Source organism: Corapipo altera, unplaced genomic scaffold (genome assembly GCF_003945725.1).
Source record: "Corapipo altera isolate COAL_440 unplaced genomic scaffold, ASM394572v1 62, whole genome shotgun sequence".
In the NCBI taxonomy this organism is placed as follows: Eukaryota; Metazoa; Chordata; class Aves; order Passeriformes; family Pipridae; genus Corapipo; species Corapipo altera.
Window position 1 is genome coordinate 4,262,021 of NW_020884894.1, and position 19,948 is coordinate 4,281,968.

The window sequence follows — 19,948 nt, forward strand, 5'->3', positions numbered from 1 at the left end:
AAAAATTCAAACAGAGCTTCAGCCAAGGGCTCGTGCACAGATATTTGGAATAATATCTAATAGCAGCCATGAGAGAGCTCTGGCTTCTGGGAACAGTTTTGGGCAAAGGAGAAGCTCAGTGGGAGACAGGGTGCTGCAGACAGAGCTTGGGTATAAACCAGGATAACCCTACGTGCTGGGTTTACACACAAGACATGAGTGTTTTGGTGAATGAGGGAGTAAGGCAGGAAGGTTCTAATCCCTGATCAGTAACTGTGAAGCTTGATGTTTTTAGGAAGAAGTATGTCTGAGCTATAAAATCTCCGATAAAACCCCTGTGAGCTGTGATCTGGAGCTGCTTGCCTGTTGTGTGGGAGAGCTGTGTCATTGCTGGCTTCCAGATGAGAGAGGTTAATGAGGGAAAAGCTTATTCCTTGCTGATTCTCTGTGCATGTGCCATGTCAGCCTACGCGTGTGTGGTCACAAAAACAGCTCTGGGGTGGCAGTGCCATAGTGGAATGGCACAGTCCTCGTGCCACAGTCTGTGTTCCAAAAACAAATGGGAAAGAGGGCAGTTTTTAATGTGTTTGGCTGCCAAAGGGAAACCTTGTGTGGTCAACTATTGCATTTTGAGTGTGTTTTAAAACCTGTTGCTGAAGTTTTCTTTTTCTGGATGTAGTGTCTGATGCCATCCAGATGCAGAAAGAGTGGAGCTTTACCAGAACTTCTTCCCTGCTCACTACCCTGTATCAAAAAGTATGTCTGCCTGGTGTCACAAAGAGAACTTTATTTTGTTGGGTTTATATTCACTGAATCTCAAATGAGATTGTTGAAAATCAGTGCAGTGTTCCAGTCCCAGGATCCAAGCCAGCTGCCAGAAACTGTGGGCAGGAGGAAGCATGAAGGCAAAGAACTACAGAGATTTTTGTTTATGCAAAACTCTTAATGAGAATGAAGATGCTGATTGGAGATGTGAATTGTCACTGTTACAGAACATGGCATGAGTTCTGAGAGAACTGGAATATTACTGTTTATTGTAACCAGTGCTGGTTCCAAGCCAGGCTGATCTCTGGGCCTGGGAGGCTGATGCAAAAGCTGCAGGATAGCTTGAGAAAGTCCCAGTAAAGCCACTTGCCTGTGCCACCTTTTCTTACACAGAAAAGTCAGTCTTGTCTGTATCTCCCTCTTTTGTGTGACTATGTGTCCCAGCTAACAGGAACTGCCATCACTCTTCCAGCTGTTGGTGGCATTCAGTGCGAAGGAATCCATCTCCCAGCTGCAGCAAGTCCTGGAGACCCACGAGGTGAACTGGCAGCACGTCCTGTCCTGTGTTTCCACACTGGTGGTGTGTCAGGCCGAAGCTGAGCAGCTCTTCAAGGGTATGTGGGCACTGCCAAGCTAAGAAGTGCCTGTGCTGCTCGGATGAGGAGCAGAGCAGACATCCATGGGTGCTGTCTGGGATTCCTGCATGGAAAAGAACAGCAGAACATCTGCTTTTCCACTCAGACATTCCCTGTCAGCAGTGATAAAAATGCCAGGCCTCATGTCTTCTACTTCTCAAACTTTGTGTACAGCTCTAATGGTTATTCGATAGTTACCTTCATTATTAATTGGTGTAGTGATTACTGAAGCTTAGTTCTAGCTCACCTTTACTAGTAGAGCTTGTTTGTGAGAGTTCCTTACTGATTATCCCGGTGCTGGACTTCCTGCAATTTCTATAGGGAATCTTAAGAGTGTTTGACTGTTGAAAGTGCATGAAAAAATTAAATCAGATCCCAAAGGTTCCCCAGGCTGCAATACATGTCCTGCCTTATGTTTTATCACAGACATTTGTCTTCATTTACTGTAGAAAATTACAGCACCATTGTCAAAAGCAAAGTGTGAGGTTATTGTTTTATGTTCCTAGATCTACTGAGCCATCTCCTGCTAAAGGCCTTTGGGAATTATGACATGGAAAATATGATCACCGCATTCCTGATCGCTCGTCAGGCTGCTCTGGAGGGCCCTGCTGTCTTCATGCCTTACTCTGAGTGGTTTAAGGTAAGACTAAATGAGGCCTGACTGGTGAGCTTTCTTTTAGTTGTGTGAGGAAACCTGTGCATAAGGAATGTTTTGCTGCATGGAGAAAGCCTTTTTCCAGATAGGATAGTCAGGAGAAAGGTGGGAAAAAAAGAGAAAGGGTAATGAGTGATTGTATTGATATTAGGAATGATTGAATATTTATTACTGCCTTTGTGTCTGCAAAGAATAAATTTATTTGGCTTTCCCCAGTCTTCCCTCCTTTCATCTTTTAAGTTCACCTTGCCTGTCTTAGTTATTTCCCAGGAATGCAGACATGTAATTCCTGTTATAATCATCATCTTGGATATATTTCAGTATCTTGATATCCAGCACTGTTGTTACTGCATAAGTGGTGGGCTGTGGCAGAGGAAGCATTCCTGTTTCCTGGAGGTTTGCATGCAGCTGTAATTGCTGTGTATGACCTTAGAGATAATTGGTTGTTACTTTTAATTGTAAATAGGTTGGTATTTTAGGGATGCAAATCTCCACATAAATTCAACCTGGAAATTCCTTTGTATGAGTTTGCAAATCCAAGCTCAGCTTTGGCTGATAGAGTGTTCAGGAGGTATCAAAAGGTAAACTGGTTGTGTTCTGTGTAGTCTCAGACTGGTTATTTTCCTTAGAATGCCCAGGTAAACCTGTGTAGAAACCTGCAGATTTGTGTTTCCATCACGAATCTCAATCCTTTGGTGCATCTTGGTGTTGTCTTGTTTAACTCTGAGTGTTCTCATGGCAGCAAACTTCTGTAGAGGCTTCTGTGAGTCTGTGCTCTGAAAGCTGGAGCCCTCTGCTCTGGAGCCAGGCTGGGAGAGCTGATGGTGTTTAGCCTGGGGAAGAGGAGGGTCTGGGGAGACCTTAGAGCCCCTTCCAGTGCCTAAAGGGGCTCCAGGAGAGCTGGGGAGGGACTTTGGACAAGGGCCTGAAGGGACAGGAAAAGGGGCGATGGCTTCCCACTGCCAGGGCAGGGTTACATGGGATATTGGGAAGAAATTCCTGGCTGTGAGGTTGGTGAGGCCCTGGCACAGGTTGCCCAGAGAAACTGTGGCTGCCTCATCCCTGGAAGTGTCCAAGGCCAGGCTGGATGGGACTTGGAGCAACCTGGTCTAATGGAAGGTGTCCCTGCCCGTGGCAGGGTGTTGAAGTGAGATGGGCTTTAAGGTGCCTTCCAACCCAAACCATTGTGGGATTCTGTAAACATTCTCTGGAGACTTTTCTCCAGAAAGATTCCCCTGACGGAAAAGGGATGTCTGGGATTTGTGTGCTGTTATGGCAGCACCGGCATGAGGATTCTCTCCATGCTGAAAGGCTCTCTTGTCATTTTTCCCTGTTTCAGGCTTCTTTTGGGAGTGCTGGTGGCCACCACGGGAGCAGTAAGAAAGCTCTGGTCTTCCTCTTCGAGTTCCTGTCAGAGCTGGTGCCCTTTGAAGCTGCCCCATACCTGAAGGTGAGAAGGTGCTGACAGGTGGTTTTCAGATTCAGAACTGCCCCAAAGTGACCGTCTTTGTGCCTTTGAGCAGGCTCAGCTAATTATTAATATTGTTATAGGAATTCCATTACTTCTGATACATTATTCAAACCCTTTTCTTCCTGAAATAAGGAAGGACAAGATTCTTTTATTTTTTGACTGGGAGAATTCCTTTAATGGAATTAAGTTTAAGCACTTCAGTGATTTTGTTTGTTTGCTGTTGTTGGGAAAAACTATGTGTCAGTTGCCATGAAAATGGTTTATCCTAAACAAAGCAATAATGCTTTCTTTGGGGAATATTTGAGGTAAGTGACTGTAAACATTAGTCAGAATTTTACACTGATTTCCTGTAAAAATGGCAAATCTGGTTGTGGTTTTCCTGTTTCAGGTCCATATAATGTACCCACCTTTTGTGCCAACGAAACACCGGTCCCTGCTCTTGGAATACATCACTTTGGCTAAAACCCGACTGTCTGACCTCAAGGTCAGTGAAAATTGTCTCTTTTGAGAAGAATTCCTTCTGGATCTGTCAATCCCTGCTGTGTGTGACTGCCTGCATCTCTGTAACTTCACACAGGTGGCCATAGAGGACATGGGGCTCTATGAAGACCTGTCTTCCACTGATGAGGCTGTGCAGGTACTGCTGCTCTGTCTGCCAGTTTTCTCATCAGCCACGTTCCTTTTCCTTTGGAAAAGCACTTAGGTTACCAACCTCCCTGCCATTCCAAGTTGGAGCATGCTGCTAGATCTCCAGCTTTAAGCCAGAGGGGTTAGTGGCCATAAATACAGGATTTCCCCAGATTTCATGAAAACTGGAGTAATATTTTGTGAGTATCTTGATTCTTTTCAGTAGAGCACATCATCTTTGTGGTGCTGTACCAAAGTGTGAATATTCAAAGGAGATTTGGAGATGGAATCTACAGTCTGCAGCTTCACACTGTGGTTCATGATAAATTTTGTGTAACAACAGTAATCTATAAGTAAGCATTTTGGTCAGACTAAGAGGCCTCACTTACACAGTCAGTCAGTACATTAAATACAGGCTAGAGACAGGGCGGTTGAATATACTGCAAGAACCCCAGTCCTGTGATGAACTGACAGTCATAAGTGAAGATTTAATTTAATTTTTCCAAGTCTGATCTGTTTGTCAGTTGAGAAACTTGTTGCAGTTTGAGGTGTGTTATGGCTCAAACAAGAGAAACCCGGGATGTCAGTCCCTCTGCCTGTAGGCACGGACTGGAAGTGGAGATGGTGCGTCTTGATTCCACATGTTCAACTAAAATAGAACCACAATAATCCAAATGCAGAACAGAAAAGGGAAGTTTATCACCACCCTTGATTTCTCACATCTTTCTCTCATTCTCTCTGGCAGCCCCAGGGCCAGGCACTCCGTGATGTTGAAAAGGCCCTTCAGATATTTGAAAATACAAGGAAGATCCCAACATCTGTGATAGAAGCCAGGTACTGTGTGCTTTTCAACTCTACCTGGATTTAGGTATTATAATAATAACAGTAATAATAATAGCTGAATGCAAATCAAAATAAGGAAACAAGAAAAATTGAGGATGTGAGCAAAGGAGGTTTGGGAAAGTTCTTCCCACTTCCTCAGGTGTCATCTTAATAAGGATATCTGTGGGGAGAGAGAACAGGCATATGCACCCACGCTAGAGAAGTCCAGAATTGTCATAATAAAAAGCAAAATTAAAGAAATTAATAGTTATTGCTAACCTGAACCTGCTCTGTCTGTGGTTATTCACACTGCCATGAATATTTCATATTTGCAGGAGCTGAATTAATTCCTGATGTGAGGAGATGGCACTTTGGACCTTTGGAATTGTTAATACTTTGCTCTGTTTATTTTCTCAGTATTTTCAGGCGACCATATTACACTTCCTGGTTCCTTCCTACCTTGCTCAGACCACGTGTGGTGAGTATTTGGCTCTTTTTTTGCTCCTCCCATGAGCTGTGTGTTTGTACACAGGTAATTTGCCCCTAACCTGTCTCTTTCTCTGTTGCAGCTCCCTAAAACCCCAGATGCATGCATGGCTTTTATAGACTCTCTGAAGAGGTATTGAGACGTCCCAGTGTCATTTTCTGTGCTGCTGGGCTTTCTTTTCAGGACACTTGATGTCAGATTATCAGAGGCTTTGACACCTTGGTTACAACCAACCTTGGCAGGGCTTTGTGGCCCAAGTTTGTGGCTTGCAGGTTGTGGATGGGGGAGCTTGTCTTTGTAGTCTTCAGGTCTGTCATCAGTCCTGTGGCCACTGTAAAATCATTATCTAGGAGTCCCTCTGGCTCCAGGCCGGGTATATTCTTATGCAAATTTTGGAGGATATAGATGAATATAAAATTTCCCCAGGAATATGAGCCCCCCTGTGAAAGCTTCTTTGGGAGAGGATGTAGGAGGAGTGGAAGATGAAACTTGAATCTCTGTTAGTGCTCAAGGGACACCAGGATCGTGCTCCAGGAGGACACAGCCCCTTTCAGGGCTCCAGCTTGCCCTGCATGCATGTTTAAAAGCGCTTTTCTGCATTGCAGAAGCAGCTTTATTTTACATCCAGTAGTTCCTCTGTAACCTCTCATGAAGGAAAAATGTTTGCAACACTGCCTGCAAATGAAGTACTTGGTCCTGCCTTGTCATTCCAGTCTGGCTCTAAAATTAAAGACTGGATCATTTTGTGAAATTAAAGTTGTAAGAGAAGCAGCTGACTTCCAGGGAGCCTTGTGGGACATGTTTTTAGCACCGAGTGCCTGCCCAGCAAGGAGAGGTCACACCTTGGGCTCGTCACGTTCATGTTTTACATGTGTGAATGCTGCATCTCACAGCTCACAGTCTCAGGAGATCTTAGACACCTACTAGATATGAAATAGGCATTAAAGCATGAATTAATAATATATATAGTATTGGTTTTGTGTGTGTTACGTGTGTGCAATACTTGCTGTGAAAGCCTTGGATAGAAATCTCTGCCCCTCGTGTCAGATGATTAAAAAATGCTTCAGATGCTCTTTATGCTTCAGAGCCCCTCTAATTACATTTCATAGCAGAGCTGTTGTTTGTACTTATATTTAATAAAACTGCAGTGTATGGTTATGCGGGATAATAAATATATTCTTTTTTTTATATAATTACAGAGCTGATAAAATACCCTCAAACTTGTACTCCTCATACCTGCAAGCCTGTCATGCTATGAAAGAGAAGATGTTACAAGGTAAAAAATACATTTACTTATGGATCAGTTTGAAAGGTTAATTTTTCCACTGATGCCCTCTGAATTGAAAATTCTCAGAGATTTGGGGCTAGATAGGTCTTTAATCCACACGTAAATAACTGTAAGTTCTTTATGTTGTGTCGAGGTGTTAAATAGTTACTCCTGTAATAACTTTCTCTGCCAGCCCTGCTTAGGTGGGAGTTTTGCAGTCCCTGAGAGCTCTGTACTGTGCTGAGGCTGCAGATGATGCCTGAGCCTGAGCTGGCTGAATTCCACCTCTGAGACCTCTCCATGAATCAGCGTTTGCAGCCTGAGCTGCTCAGCCCAGGCAAAACCTGCTTTGCTGGGAACCTGCTGTGCTGATCCCTTGTGCAATGGCACTGGTGCTGTCTGAGCTCCTGCCATCCCCTTTTAAGAGAGGATTAGGGACATCTGGGGGAACAGGAGGGGCTGGGATAGGATTGCAGCTCCTGGTTTTATAGGGGTTTTTGTGGGAGGGTCCCGATGATTTTTGGGTCCCATTGCTGGGTCGGTGTAATGGGTATTTAGTGAGCTCTGCTGTCTCTGTCAGCCAGTGGGTGTTTCTTACACACCTTCCAATGTTTTATATGAAATGAAAAGGTCAGGCTGGGGAGCAGAGATTGTTCCCAGAGCGTGGTGGGGATAAGTTACAGGTTCATACTCTGACTATGAAGATAAATCTGTAGCCGCCTCCTGCTCGGGGCCTTTGAGGCTCTGTGGAGATGCTGTGGCTGGAGAGGCGTGACAGCCCGTCCCCGGGCGCGGCAGATGTGCAGCAGGCTGGCTGCCGAGGTTGGCCTGGCAACCGGGTGGGATGAGGTCCCTGCGGGCCGGGCTGGGGATCCGGCAGGGGATCCGCAGCATCCCGGCAGGCTCTGCAGGGCTCCCGGAGCTCCACTGACCTCTAGTGGCACAGCCCGAGCCGAGTGCCAGCCTCCTGCTCAGCCTCAGCCGTGTCCTCTCCTGTCCCCTGCTCCCTACTCCCATCCATCCCCTACTCCCTGCTCTGTCCCTGGGCTCTGCACAGAGCCTGGATTTAGGGCAGGATTGAGCACTGGGCAGCCCCAAACCCTGTTTCTCACTCTCACGCAGATGACTCAGTGGTCTCCTAACACCTTATTTTACAGCGTGTTTACAATCAGTAACAACCTTTGTTATTTGCTGTTCTGCGTGATTTATTCCTGGCTCTCATACAAGAAGTTGTTCCTGTCTAACGAACTCTGGGTGGGTTTTGGGGCTGTGGCAGTTGCTGGTGGCATCTCTTTCTAGTGGTTAAAGGAATTTCCTTTTATTCCTTCTTTTAAACAAAAAGAACAGAGTAACATGTAGCATCTGGAGAAGTGCATGGTGTTGAATTGAGGAGAAGCTGATGATGTATCCATGCTGTAATATCTGTCTCTGCATTTTTAGTCTGATTCCAGTCTCTTGAGGACAGCAAATGTTTCTGTGAGGGGAGAGCTAAAGGAAGTAGGAAGAAAACTCTGAAAACAGAACTTTTTTTGGCTCTTGTCTTTAAAAACTGAATTCCTCTCTGCAACCAAGCATAAACTCATCAATTATTAATTAAATAGCACACCCTGAATGTAAAAACAAAGCTGTGTGTGTGGCAGATTGACAGTTTGGGGTTTTGTTAGAGCTTCAGGAAAAGTAAATTTTACAGAAAGTGCACACAGAGATTGCTGAATGTATTTCCTCTCTTCCTTGTCCAGATGAGTCCAAAGCAGAGCCCAGCCTTTCCAAAGAGCCTGTTGAGCAGCTGAAGGCTGAGCTGGCTGAGCTCAGGACACTGGTTGTGGACCAGACTCAGTGGGAAGGTAAGAGGGAGGCAAGTTACAACTACCCCTCATTCACTGTTCCAAAAGCTGCCTGAATAAAGTGTGGCTGATGCTGGCCAAAGCCACAGCAAGAGTTAATGCCATTGCAACCTGAAGCTGGAAATCCTTCAGAGCTGATAATCCTTCCAACTATGAATATATATATTTTAATGTCAGATGTATTCCTCTTGGTAAATTTGGGACTCCATCTTTGTAAGGATCACTTGGTACCACACCAGTCTCTGCAGCGCAATCCTGGGCTCTCCTGGTGACCTGGGCCCCCTTTCATATGTTAAAGTATATATTTCACTTGTTCTTCTTGCTGCTGTGGGGGGTTGCAAATGTTCCATGCCTGCTGTCCCGGTTCCTCTCTGCCCCTGTCGCCTCCCCACAGATGTGCCAGCACAGATTGCCGTGATTTCAGACAGACTCCGGTATGTCCTGAGTGACAGCAATGATGAGAATGAAGCTGCTCCTTTGAATTCTCCAATCCCAGTCTCCATTCCTGCCCCCAGGCTGGAACCCAGCCATCGGAGAGTGAGTACCATCTGGCTTGGGGAGAGAAACAATGGGGCTGGGAAAAATGCATCTGGATGGTAGCTGTGAAAGGCTGCTTTGTCTGCGGAGAGCAGGAAATGCACTTCCCCTTTTGTCTGCCTTGTCCTGCCTTGCACAGAATATTCATGTGTCTTAACCTCCTGGAAGTTGCTGGATGACAAGATCTAGAGGTATGTTCTGGCAGAGCAGTCCTGGGATGAGCAAGGCTTTCCTCAGCAGCCTTGTCTAGGTGTTTGTTGTGTGCTGGGATCATTCCTGGGCTGTTAGGGGTTTAATTTTCCATCCTTAGTGCCAGTGGATCTGTACAAGTTGGAATGAATATCATTAACCAGTGTGTCTCCTTGTTTTAGTATCAGGAAACATAATATACACAAAGCAGAAAACCAGGTCTAGATATCCAGCCTGACAAGCAGGAATTAGCAGTGTGGTTTTCATTCCAGGTTTATTCCTGGTTTTTGTTCCTGGTTTTTTTTTATTTCAGGTTGTTGATCTTTTGCTGACATCATTCTGCCAAGCCCTAATAGCTGCTTCCTCTTTTAACCCTCCTGACAGGTAAGATGTGAGTCAAAGAGTAGGGAAATCAGAATGGGTTGATACACCAGAATTCCAGCACTTTTCCAGGGGCATGGAGGAACTTTAGCTGCTCATTCCCATTGTGCTAGGCTGGCAGCTGCAGGCTGCTTCACTCAGAGCTTCTACACTCTGAGGATTAATGTGCTTTGAAGTATTTGTGTAAATAAAACATGTTTCTCCTCTGTTGTTACTGATCCCTGCAGAAAAGTGGCCTTTGCTCTGTTTTGTGCTCTGTGACAAGGTTTAAACACTCCCCACAAACACGATGTGATCATTCAGAGGTTTGCAACTCAGTGGTGGGGGATGGCAATGAAGCAAATACTTTTTGTCCTGGAATTACTTCCCCCTGGCAGGGACTCATTTGCTTCTGGCCTGGCTGAGGAGGGAGAGGCAGCACTGCTCTGCCCCTGGAAGAACTGTTGATAGCCACGTTCTTCATGATGTAGCAGAGTCTGTAAACATTATGGGCAACATGTCAGTGGAAAATCACTTTGTTGGAAAACAGCAGCGTGCTGAGGAGCTGGCTGGGCTCCCAGCTGGGGCTGCTCTCTGGAGGGCAGCGTGCTCTGGCAACCAGAGCATCCTTCCCTCTCTTACAGTGGTTTGCCCTGGAGCAGATGAATCAGTGCTAAAAACCTGTACTGGGAAGTCACTGTGATAAACAAGAGTCCCAGGAAATCGTCTCTAACCCAACTCCCACCTGATCTCCTGGAGGATGGGTTTTTCTGTGAGCTGGGTGGAAAAGTCCCTTCCTCTGCTTTGTAGCAGGACCTTGTGATACCAACTTCTTTTTGCTTTGTTTTTGATCCCATTTATTGCTCTGCCTCTGTTTACCTTGTGCTGAGGCTGTGCCCCAGGCAGCTTCTCCTCCCCTTGTTGTCACCTCAGAGGCCACTTTGGCCTTCTGAGATGACAACAAGTATGTGGGATATCATCAAGTATGTGAGGCAGGACACTGATGAGGGTCATGTCTGTAGGGGTTCTCTGCTTAGCTACCACAAAAGTACCCCTTCCTTCGAGCCTGTGAAGGGAATGATAATTGTGGTGTATTTACAGACAAGGATGGCTCAGCTCCACGGTATTTAAGCATTTTTAATCACCTCTTCCTGCATCGGGGATAAATGAAATAAGTCTGTGGTTTCTCCTTCTGCAGGCAGGGCCCATGCCTCTCCTTGTTGGTGAAGATGATGTGTGGACACAGGAATCTCTTACCTGCACTTTTGTCCAGGCTCTGCCAGCTCATTTATCATCAGGTCAGTTTTCCAAACAGGAATCCTATGGTTATAGTGTACTGAGGACTATCCTAATTCATTTCCTGGGCTGGGGGGCATGGACCTGTCTGGGCTGCACTGTGAAGGGACTTCACTGGCCTCCAGGCTTCCAAAAATAATCCCATTTTGGTCAAATAGTATGGAGTTGCTCTCAGGAATGTGAGGTGAATGTTTTCCTACAGAAACACTGCTGTGGAAGGTAAATGCATTCTAGATACATTTTAACAGAAGCTAAAATAGGCAAGTTGAGGAAGGAGGCGAAAGAAAAATAGTGAAATGCTTTGTTCTTAAGCTTCCACATCAAATAATTCACTTGTAAAAATTTAAAAATGAAATAAAACCCCCCAAATCTGGGCCTCAGCAGTGCATGATTTCCTTATTAAAGAATTGTGTGGTTTATTTTCTCTACTCTGTGATATTGCAAGGGTGGAAGTAAAAGGCTGATAGACCAAACTAGCTGTCAGAGAAGATAAAAAGCCTCGAGAAACCCAGATTCTGAATTTACAGTGAGTTGCTTTAAGTTACTGTGTTACAGAAACCTCCACTTTTGCTGCAGGTTGTGTCTCATCAGCTTGATTGATATTGCTCAACTAATTGGTCAGTGGGCAGAAGCAACATTCTGCTGCTTCATTAATTCAGAGCTTTTTCCATGAGAAAGGTCCTTTTGGTGCAAAAGGAATGTTACAATGATATAGATGAAGTATTACAATGTTAGAAATGAAATGTTAAAGTGTTACAATGGAAATGTCACAATGAGACAAAATGCTACAATATTATAAAGGAAGCGTTACAAAGTCACAAGCAAAATTTCTTTAGTTCTTTATTTATTTTGCCTTTCAGGGTCCTTCCTTGACTGATGCTCATATTTTAGGACTAGCAGCTTTTGTGATCCACTTAAGTGAATCGAGAGCTTTAATTCCTGGAGTAGAAGCCAGTTTTGGGATCTCCCAGCCTGTTCCTGAAAAGGCCTTTTCCATCTCTGAGTATTGGACCTGCTTGCTCATGTGCAGGACAGAAGAGTCATTTGCCTTCTGCATGAGGTGACATGGTGCATCCACCACCTCCTTGTTTCCTCAGCTGAAGGGTTTTTGGGATGCTGGGAAAGCTCCCATGGAGGATTTGCAGAGCATATGGAGGGAATTGAACTAACCAGATAATGGAATTCCTTCATTTTCTCTCTCAGGTTTTGCACTGCAGCAGCAACTTATGCGATGTGCAAGTTCTCATCATGTTCTCATGAAGATTTTTGTGCCTTGATTCCTCCTGGCCTGATTAAAAAGGTAAAAGGGTGAAAGTTTTGCCGTTTTCTATGAGAAAGTTCAGTCTCAGCCCAATTTCCTGCTGCAGGGCCCTGTGCAAATATAACTTACACCAAGAAAATGATATAAAACGACATCTTTGTATCCTCTCCTCTTACCCCTTGGTGTATCTGCTGGTTTGGCAGTTCCACACAACCAGAGGTGGCTGTTTCTGTGACAGCCACGTGCAGAGTGTTGTGTCTTTGTTCCAGCTGCAGCACCTTGTGCCTCGGCTGAGCTTGGAAGCTCGAGGGGTCCTGTGTGAGGAGGACAAAACTGCCCTAACCTGGAGCTCCCTGTCCTGCCCCTCTCTGAACTACAGAAGAGCCAGCCTGTGTTTGTGGAAGCAAGCACTCTTCCAAGAGCTCTTAAAGGAAAAAGCATTCCAGGTAGAAATCTTTTCCATGCCTTAAATTCACCCTGTAATTCTCATTTTTTAGATCTGCCCTCTGCAATTTCCTTATTGGTGATCAAAAGCTTCTTGTAAGAGCTTAATGCCTTAAAGTAAGAGCTGAAAGTTGGCCTGACAGCTGAGTCATGTGGGCTGGGATGTATATTCAGTGTTATTTGTGGATTGTGATGGTAATGATATGGTAGAAAGAGAAAACCAGAGGTAAAACCTTGTGTCCTACTTCTTGGAAAAGCAGGAAGCTTGGTAAGCTATACCATATCAGTAGGAAACTGCAGAACTGTAGAGCAAAGGCGTGTCCATCACCTTGGCTCCCTGCTGTTCTCTCTGTAAAGTGATGGTGAGACAAATAACTGAAAATCTTTGCTTTTTTGGTGCTTTGTCTAAATATCAATGTTCCCATGAGCCCCCTGTGCACCTTGGATTGCTTAGCTCTGCCTTGCTGGAAGCAGGTCACCATCTCAGCTCTTCTCTTTGTACCACCCTTGTGGTGTGTCTGATTTGACAGACTTTCCTTTTTTAACCTACTTCCTCTAAAACCAGTTTGTCTTTGTGCAGAGTTTGTGGTGTTCCTAGAATGACTCCTTGTGCTTGCTCAAAGTGCAGGGCTGAAATACCTCTGTGTTACAACCTCCCTTTGATGCTTACACCACCCTGTCTGACTGAGGTGCTTTGCTCATTTTAGCCTTTATTTCTAATAACACACGTTTGTTCTGGTATCTGGGCTTGCAGGTGATGAGTGTGGTTAGAAATGTCAAAGGTGTGTGTGTGTGAGACAGGCTTTATGGGCTCTCTGTGAATTTTTGAAGGCCAATGGGATTTTAGCTTGCATTTCCTACAAGAGAAACAGGACAAAAACTTCCTTGGGTTGATGTCCCCTGTTTCATGTCTTTCAATCCAAACGGGATTGTGTCTGGGGATGAAGTGAAGGTGCATTTTATGTTGGAAAGCAGGTGGCTGTTCTGCACAAGTGACTTGCCTTGCTGTTCTCCCCCATTAATAAATTCTTGCTTTTCCCAGCTGTCTTTCAGAGAGTGGCTGCTGATGGAGCTTGAGTTGTGCCCTGAAAAGGATATTCTCTCTGCTTCAGAAAGGTAAGTGCAGAGGGGCTCTTGGAAAGGGAACAGTCCAAGAGTCTCCCACCCAAATTAGGACAAAGCACTGAAAACTAGGAAGTAAATAAACAGCTACTGGAGGACACAAATGCCTGTTGCCTGCTGTGGTTTGTCCTGAGCTAAGCACTGCTGGAATGAGGGGGGTGTGTGTTAACCTACGGAAGGCCAGGTTGGACTGGGCTTGGAGCAACCTGTGGAAGGTGTCCCTGCCCATGGCAGGGGCTAGAACAAGATAAGCTTTAAGGTCCCTTCCCACCCAAACCATTCTGGGATTCTATGAAGCTCACCAATACAGCCTGCATGTGCAGCCCTTCCAAATAACTTGGCACAAAACCTCCTCAATTCCGAATCCGAGAGCTGACTGACATCGGGATGGGTGGGATCTGCTGGAGGACTCTTCATGTCTGTGCTTATGTGCTGCTTTTGTCTGATCACACATCATTCATCACACTTGGTGTGTGAGCTTCCTTTTACATAAAGGAAAGGGCACCATTCAAATAGATTTCCCATCTCCTCCTTTTTTACGTTTCAGGCAGGATTTCCATTACTGGGCCATCTATCAACGGTATCTTCCTGCACCTTCCGCTGCTGGTGGCTGTGATGGAGACCTGGAGAAGGCATGTGGAGTTATTATCAATGCCCTCCTGGATTCCTCACAGAGGTATTCTGTATCGTGACTTCCATTGCTAATAACCTTGAAGCTGTGAATGGGAGCTTGTCCCTTCCATGGGGCTTTGCAAGCCATTCCCTTCTGGTCTGGCTGGAAGTGGGAGTTGGGAGGTGGCCCTGAATGACTCACCAGTCTTTGCATAAGCATCTTGCTTTAGGTGACAGAGGTCTGGGGCTGCAGCCACAGAGAAGCCCTAGTCTGGCTGTCTTTTTTTAAGTTGACTTTGTACTCACATTTGTTCGGCCAGACAAGCACCAATTCCCTGGGGGGGTGGCTGGAGCTGGAAAATGAGGAGGGAGGTTAGGGGAGAGCTGCTGTCTCAGCTACAGCTTATTTTAGGCACATTAATGTTTGAGCTCTGTGTTCATCTGAAGCATCTGACTGTATTTGAACTGTGCTGTCCCCCAGGCTAACAGGGTTGGTGACCTCATATGTCTCTTCTTTTCAGGCTGGATGTGGGTGGCTGTGGCCAGTCGAAGATGTCACTTAGCCCTGAGATTCTCTGCAGGCTGCAGGTGATTTTAGACTGTGATGTGTTACTTGGATGTTCAATCCTAGAACTTGACCAAAGTATTCCCTTACACCCTGGTGTTTGTGAGTCTCCATTTGGTTCTCATGTGTGAGCAGTGGGATGGGGATTGAGACAGGTTTTTCTTATTGATCTCCGTGTTTCTTCAGAGAAACAAAGAGGGTTTGAGTAAAGGCTGATGTGTAGCCCTGACTGTTTCCCCCCACACTCTGTTCAGGAGCTGGTGCTGGAGCTGAGCTGTAGGCAAAAGCGTCTCAGCTGCTTGGCTGCCCAGAGACACTTCCTGTTTGAGATTCTCCAGGGAAGACTGAGAGACAGAAAGAATGGATCTGCTTTGGAAGAGCAGCTGTGGAGGCAGCAGGAGCTGCTGCTGCACAGAAGGCAAGTGTAGGTCTGAGCAGCTGGGGATAACTCCACCAACACTGCTGCTCAGAGCAGGACAGTGTGTGTGGTGTGTGCTCCCCTCTGATTCCACAGCAAGTGACAGTGACACTGTATGTCATGGTGACAATTGTGCAAGGGACACTTATTCCCTGGTACTCACCTCGTTTAACTTCATTTGCATGTCTTGTCTTTGGCTATCTGTTGCCCTATTAGTAGACTGGATTTCAGAGGCCACACATCTTCATGGGGAGGCTGATTCTCTTCTTGACAGTAACCTCAATTTTTCATTTTTCCTTACCTAAGGATTCTGGTCGGGCTCCCTGCATCTGCTCTGATCACCACGTGTTGGAAAGGAAGGAAAACAGTGTTAGACTGTGAAGACTTTTTTCATTTTGTGAACTCAGAGCTGGTACGTATTGTGAGCCAAACAGTAATTCTTTGTTGGTAAATGCTCTAGATCAGGGTCAGGAGGTCGAGTGCAGCCAAACTGCCCAGTGTTCCCCTGAAGGCCTGGAAGCGGCTGAGCATGAGCCCCTGTGCAATCAATCCCTCTGTCATGCCAGGGCCTTTAACTGATTTGCTGTAGAGTGGGATCCTCCTCATCCTCCTGTGAAAATACTCTAGGAAACATTCAGAAACATCCCTGCAGCTTCCTGGGGGAAGGTCACTTGACTTGCAGATCCCTCAGGATGCTGCTTTGTGCTCTGAAGAGAGCTGACTTCTATTTATTCATCCCAACTGGCCTTTCCAGGCTCTCCAGCACTGTCACATTAGGCACAGCCAGCAATGTCTGTTCATCCCAAGGCTGTTAATCCATCTGCTGCTGCCACCCCAGGCACGTGGTGATTGGGGATGCAGGGACTGTGCAGCACAAGTCGTGGGGTTGCTTTATATAGAAACCACGTTTCTGCCATCAGGATTTACTGTGCTTTCTGAGCCCTGTTTTGCCAGACACTCAAAATGCTCTAAGAAAATCATATCCCAAAGGAAAGGAATTATTTTTTTTTTGTTTCCCTTTCCTTGTCTTCCTGCAGAAAAATGTCTGTTCCAGAGGGTACGCGCTCTCCTACGACATCACAGCTCACTTCTTCAGGGTAACTGCTGCTTTTGTCACTGCCTCACTGTCCCTGCTCAGAGCTTCCCTTCCCAGGACACCTGATACACGAGGTGTGCCCTTTGTACCCTTGTTTTGAGAACTCCTAGTGTAATTCCAAGAAGAGCAGTAATCCAGGAAAATGAGGAGAGGTGGCAGGAGGAAGTAGTGATATAGGTGAATTTTAATACAGTGCAGTAAAGCTGGTGGGGGAAGGAGCTGTTGAGCACGTGTTTCTTTTGCTGAGCCATGCTGACCCCTACAGTTATCTCTGATTACTTCACATGGCTCAGTAAGGGACTTGAAGCAGCAGAGACATATGTGTGGAGTCATCCTGTCATTTATCCTCTTCCAGGGCCTGCTCAATGCCAGCTTGGACTGTGAGGAGGCAGCAGAGGGGGTCAACGATGCTCTAACAGCCTGTCAAACCAAATGTCCCCTGGTGCTCCTCTCTGCAGCGGTAACTTCTCACTTTGGCTGAAGAGTGCTGGGAGAAATTCAGCACCAGTTCAGAGCACTTGTTTTAAGTGTTATTTAAGTGTGTAACATTTAACAGAAACTCTTAATGCCTTTGAAAAATTCCAGGTTGTTTTTGAGCCCTTGGTATCGCTGAACCCAGCTCTGGGATCCCTGTGTCTTGCCACAGGGGCTGTTTCAGACCAGGGAGCTGGGAGGCTTGTCTTGGTCTCTGATGGACTAGGGGGGGCTGGTTGTTACATCCCAAGCAACTAAAATGCCCAGGTTTTTTTCTCTGTCCCGGGTATAACTCCTCGTGTGCTATTTTACACGGGGATACACATTTTGTTGCATGTGGTGAGTGAGGACATCACCCCTGTGGAACTGTTCTTTCATTCTGACTGGTCCTGCTAAAGGAGTTCCAGGGCACCGTGGTATGAGCATGGTCACAAATGACCCTCTGCATTTCCAGGATGTGAAATTTCTGATGTGTTTATGCACAACTTGGACTTTTTCATTAAGGAGAGGGGACAAAAACCCCTTTCTTTGAGTACCTGGCTGTACCTGACTGCAACCAACCACTGAGCACCCCACCACTAATGCTGCTGGTTTCCATCTTTGTCCCCAGCTGTGGTGGCCAAGGCTGGAGCCAGTACTTTGCTCTCAGTGGAAGAGACTCTTTGGGGCTCCACTTGCAGAAGAGCTGGACAGACTGAGGGGCTGGCAGTCCTCAGGTACCAGGTGTGTGTGAGGGATGGAGTGTGGAGCTGCTGTCCTGGAAGGACCAGCCCCGGGAGCCCTGGAATGCTGATGTGGGCTGAGCCTTGCAGGACAGCTCTACGCAGACTCTTTTGTAGGGTTTAAACTCAAAATGGGTCATTATAATTATTTAGTCTGGCCCTGTGTGTAATGTGGGTCAGAGTGCTTCCCCATAAGGAAAAGGGAATCTCTGTAGAAGAGGCTGGAAGGCAGAGTCCTGGTTAGACAAAGCCTTAGCACATTGTTGAGTTATTCCCTGGAGCTGCCACACCCTTTGCTCCCTGGATTTGGGGAATCTGGGCTCCTGAAGCTGTTGACTGGCTGTTCACTTCCCTCTTTACCTGTCCTTATGCTGTATGTCAGCACCCTGCAGCTTTTCTCCAAAAGCTGGGAATTGATGTAAGAATCTCCTTGCAGGTTATGGCAGGTGATAATCAAATGCTTTTGTAGTGTAGAGTTAACTACCTGTCCAACTGCTGATAAAAGAGATTTGGGAATTCTTCTGCCTGATACTAGACTTGTTTTTTTTTCTTACACTGTCTCCATGTAACATCCAACTGCAGGGAAAAAAATGCAGAGGATAATTTATTTTTTTGGTCTCAGTCACAAACTTGCACCTTTGCCCAAGTCCCCGATTTCCTCCTCATTCACAGCTGTATTTTTTCCCCTTTTTTCCCCCCAAACCCATAACATGCTCGTTTTGTCTTCCAGATTCCTTTCTTCAGGAGCTGTTTTCCCTCTCTCTGACCCTCCCTGGCTCTTGGCTGCCTTCCTCCACAGTGCCATCCTACAGCAGTCACCACGTGGACGAGAGAGAGAGGCACTGAAAAGGCTGGGGACTGATGCAGAGCAGGCAAGGCTGGGTGCATTTTATGTGTCTGCTCTTTCCAACACCCAAAAATTAGAAATAGGTGGTCTTTAACTGAGAAAAGTTGTCCTGAGATAGTGCTGTATCCCTGGTAATCCCTGTTGGGAAATCTTGTGGTGGTTAATTGGTGAAAAGTGACTGAAATTACCAGTTGGTAAATTCTTATCCTAAAGGCAAAGTTGTGCAAAGCTTAAACTTTTAACTCAGACTCTGGCTCCTCTGAAGTCAGGGAGGGCTATTCAACAGTGGCATTAAAAACTGAAGCTGGAGAGGGCCCTGCAGAGGCTGAGAGCTTGATCCATGCTGTGCCAGGATCCCTCTCCCTCCAGCAACAGAGCAGTCCCTGTGGATTTTAGCTCAGGCAACTTGGCTGGAAGGTTAAGGAGATGCAGGAAGTTTGTGAGACAGCAGTGCAGGCATTTTAAGGGCTCTGGGAAATTGTGCTGGGAATCCCAGGGACAGATTTCCTGAGGGTCCAGGAAATGCCTCTGCCTTTCACCATGCTCAATACCCTCAGTGGAGGGGAATTCTCTGAAAGGCTCTACTGAGAAGGAAGCCGGGCTGCTGCCAAGCAGTCCTGTCTGTTGATTTTCCAGGAAAAAGTCAGGGTTAGGGCACAGTCCCTATGTCAAGAGGTTTACAGGTAACAGTGCTGAAGCAGAACCTGGGCCTCCTGTTTACTCTGGTGGTTTATTGCTCCCGGCAGCAGTTACAACAGTAGCTCCTCTTCCTGTGGGATTGACTCCTCCACTGTTTGTACTGGTCTGGAGCCAGAAACTGTTGTCATTGAGGTGATATCAGCATTTAGCACACAGGAAGTAACAGCAGCTTTCACCCCCAAAATCCTGGAGAGCGCCAGGGCGAGCAAGAACTGGAATGGCTGAGGGTAATTGGGGTCCCAGCAGGTCAAACACACTGTGCTTGTAGTCCATCAAGGTCCAGCCTGGGAATGTACCTGGTGAAATGTTATTCCCTGATTGGAAAGGCCAAGTTCCGAGTCACCACTGCGGGTACAACTAACAGGCACCTCCTTTCCTTGCAGCTCCTTGTTTCCCTGCTGTTCTTCTCACTCCTGGATCTCATCTCAGCCAAAATAGCACCAAAGGTAAGTTCAGCCCCAAGGGAATTCCCATGGCATGTGTCTGATCAGTTTGGTTTGCTGCCCAAAACTGCTTTGTACCAGCACTGGGAAGGCTGGGAGCTTGTTCTGCCAGGAGGAAGGGATCAGCAACACCCCAGACAAGCCTGCTGAAAGCCCTTCTGTGCCCATCAGATTAAACATGTGTTTTCCTCTCGCTGACGCTATCTCCCCTTTCACTAATTTTATTTCTCTTCCTGAATGATTTACTATTTGCAGTTTCCTGTTCAGACCTTACACCTCCCAGGTAGCGCAGGAACCTCATATCTCTCTAG

At 46.2% G+C, this 19,948-nt stretch overlaps 1 protein-coding gene across 1 annotated transcript in view; it reads left to right on the forward strand.

The window, feature by feature from the left end:
• Nucleotides 1-19,948, forward strand: part of FANCA (FA complementation group A) — a 33,030-nt gene that overhangs the window by 10,158 nt on the left and 2,924 nt on the right. Inside the window, exons 12-38 of the mRNA XM_027646950.1 lie at nt 659-735; nt 1,217-1,358; nt 1,886-2,019; nt 3,374-3,484; nt 3,894-3,989; nt 4,083-4,142; nt 4,878-4,966; nt 5,372-5,432; nt 5,524-5,573; nt 6,641-6,717; nt 8,448-8,552; nt 8,947-9,089; nt 9,592-9,662; nt 10,837-10,936; nt 11,795-11,994; nt 12,138-12,234; nt 12,465-12,641; nt 13,682-13,755; nt 14,309-14,437; nt 14,895-14,961; nt 15,193-15,356; nt 15,663-15,768; nt 16,394-16,453; nt 16,808-16,912; nt 17,537-17,649; nt 18,379-18,520; nt 19,578-19,640. Coding sequence (XP_027502751.1) covers nt 659-735; nt 1,217-1,358; nt 1,886-2,019; nt 3,374-3,484; nt 3,894-3,989; nt 4,083-4,142; nt 4,878-4,966; nt 5,372-5,432; nt 5,524-5,573; nt 6,641-6,717; nt 8,448-8,552; nt 8,947-9,089; nt 9,592-9,662; nt 10,837-10,936; nt 11,795-11,994; nt 12,138-12,234; nt 12,465-12,641; nt 13,682-13,755; nt 14,309-14,437; nt 14,895-14,961; nt 15,193-15,356; nt 15,663-15,768; nt 16,394-16,453; nt 16,808-16,912; nt 17,537-17,649; nt 18,379-18,520; nt 19,578-19,640 — 2,813 coding nt within the window. The remainder of the gene's footprint in view (nt 1-658; nt 736-1,216; nt 1,359-1,885; nt 2,020-3,373; nt 3,485-3,893; nt 3,990-4,082; nt 4,143-4,877; nt 4,967-5,371; nt 5,433-5,523; nt 5,574-6,640; nt 6,718-8,447; nt 8,553-8,946; nt 9,090-9,591; nt 9,663-10,836; nt 10,937-11,794; nt 11,995-12,137; nt 12,235-12,464; nt 12,642-13,681; nt 13,756-14,308; nt 14,438-14,894; nt 14,962-15,192; nt 15,357-15,662; nt 15,769-16,393; nt 16,454-16,807; nt 16,913-17,536; nt 17,650-18,378; nt 18,521-19,577; nt 19,641-19,948) is intronic.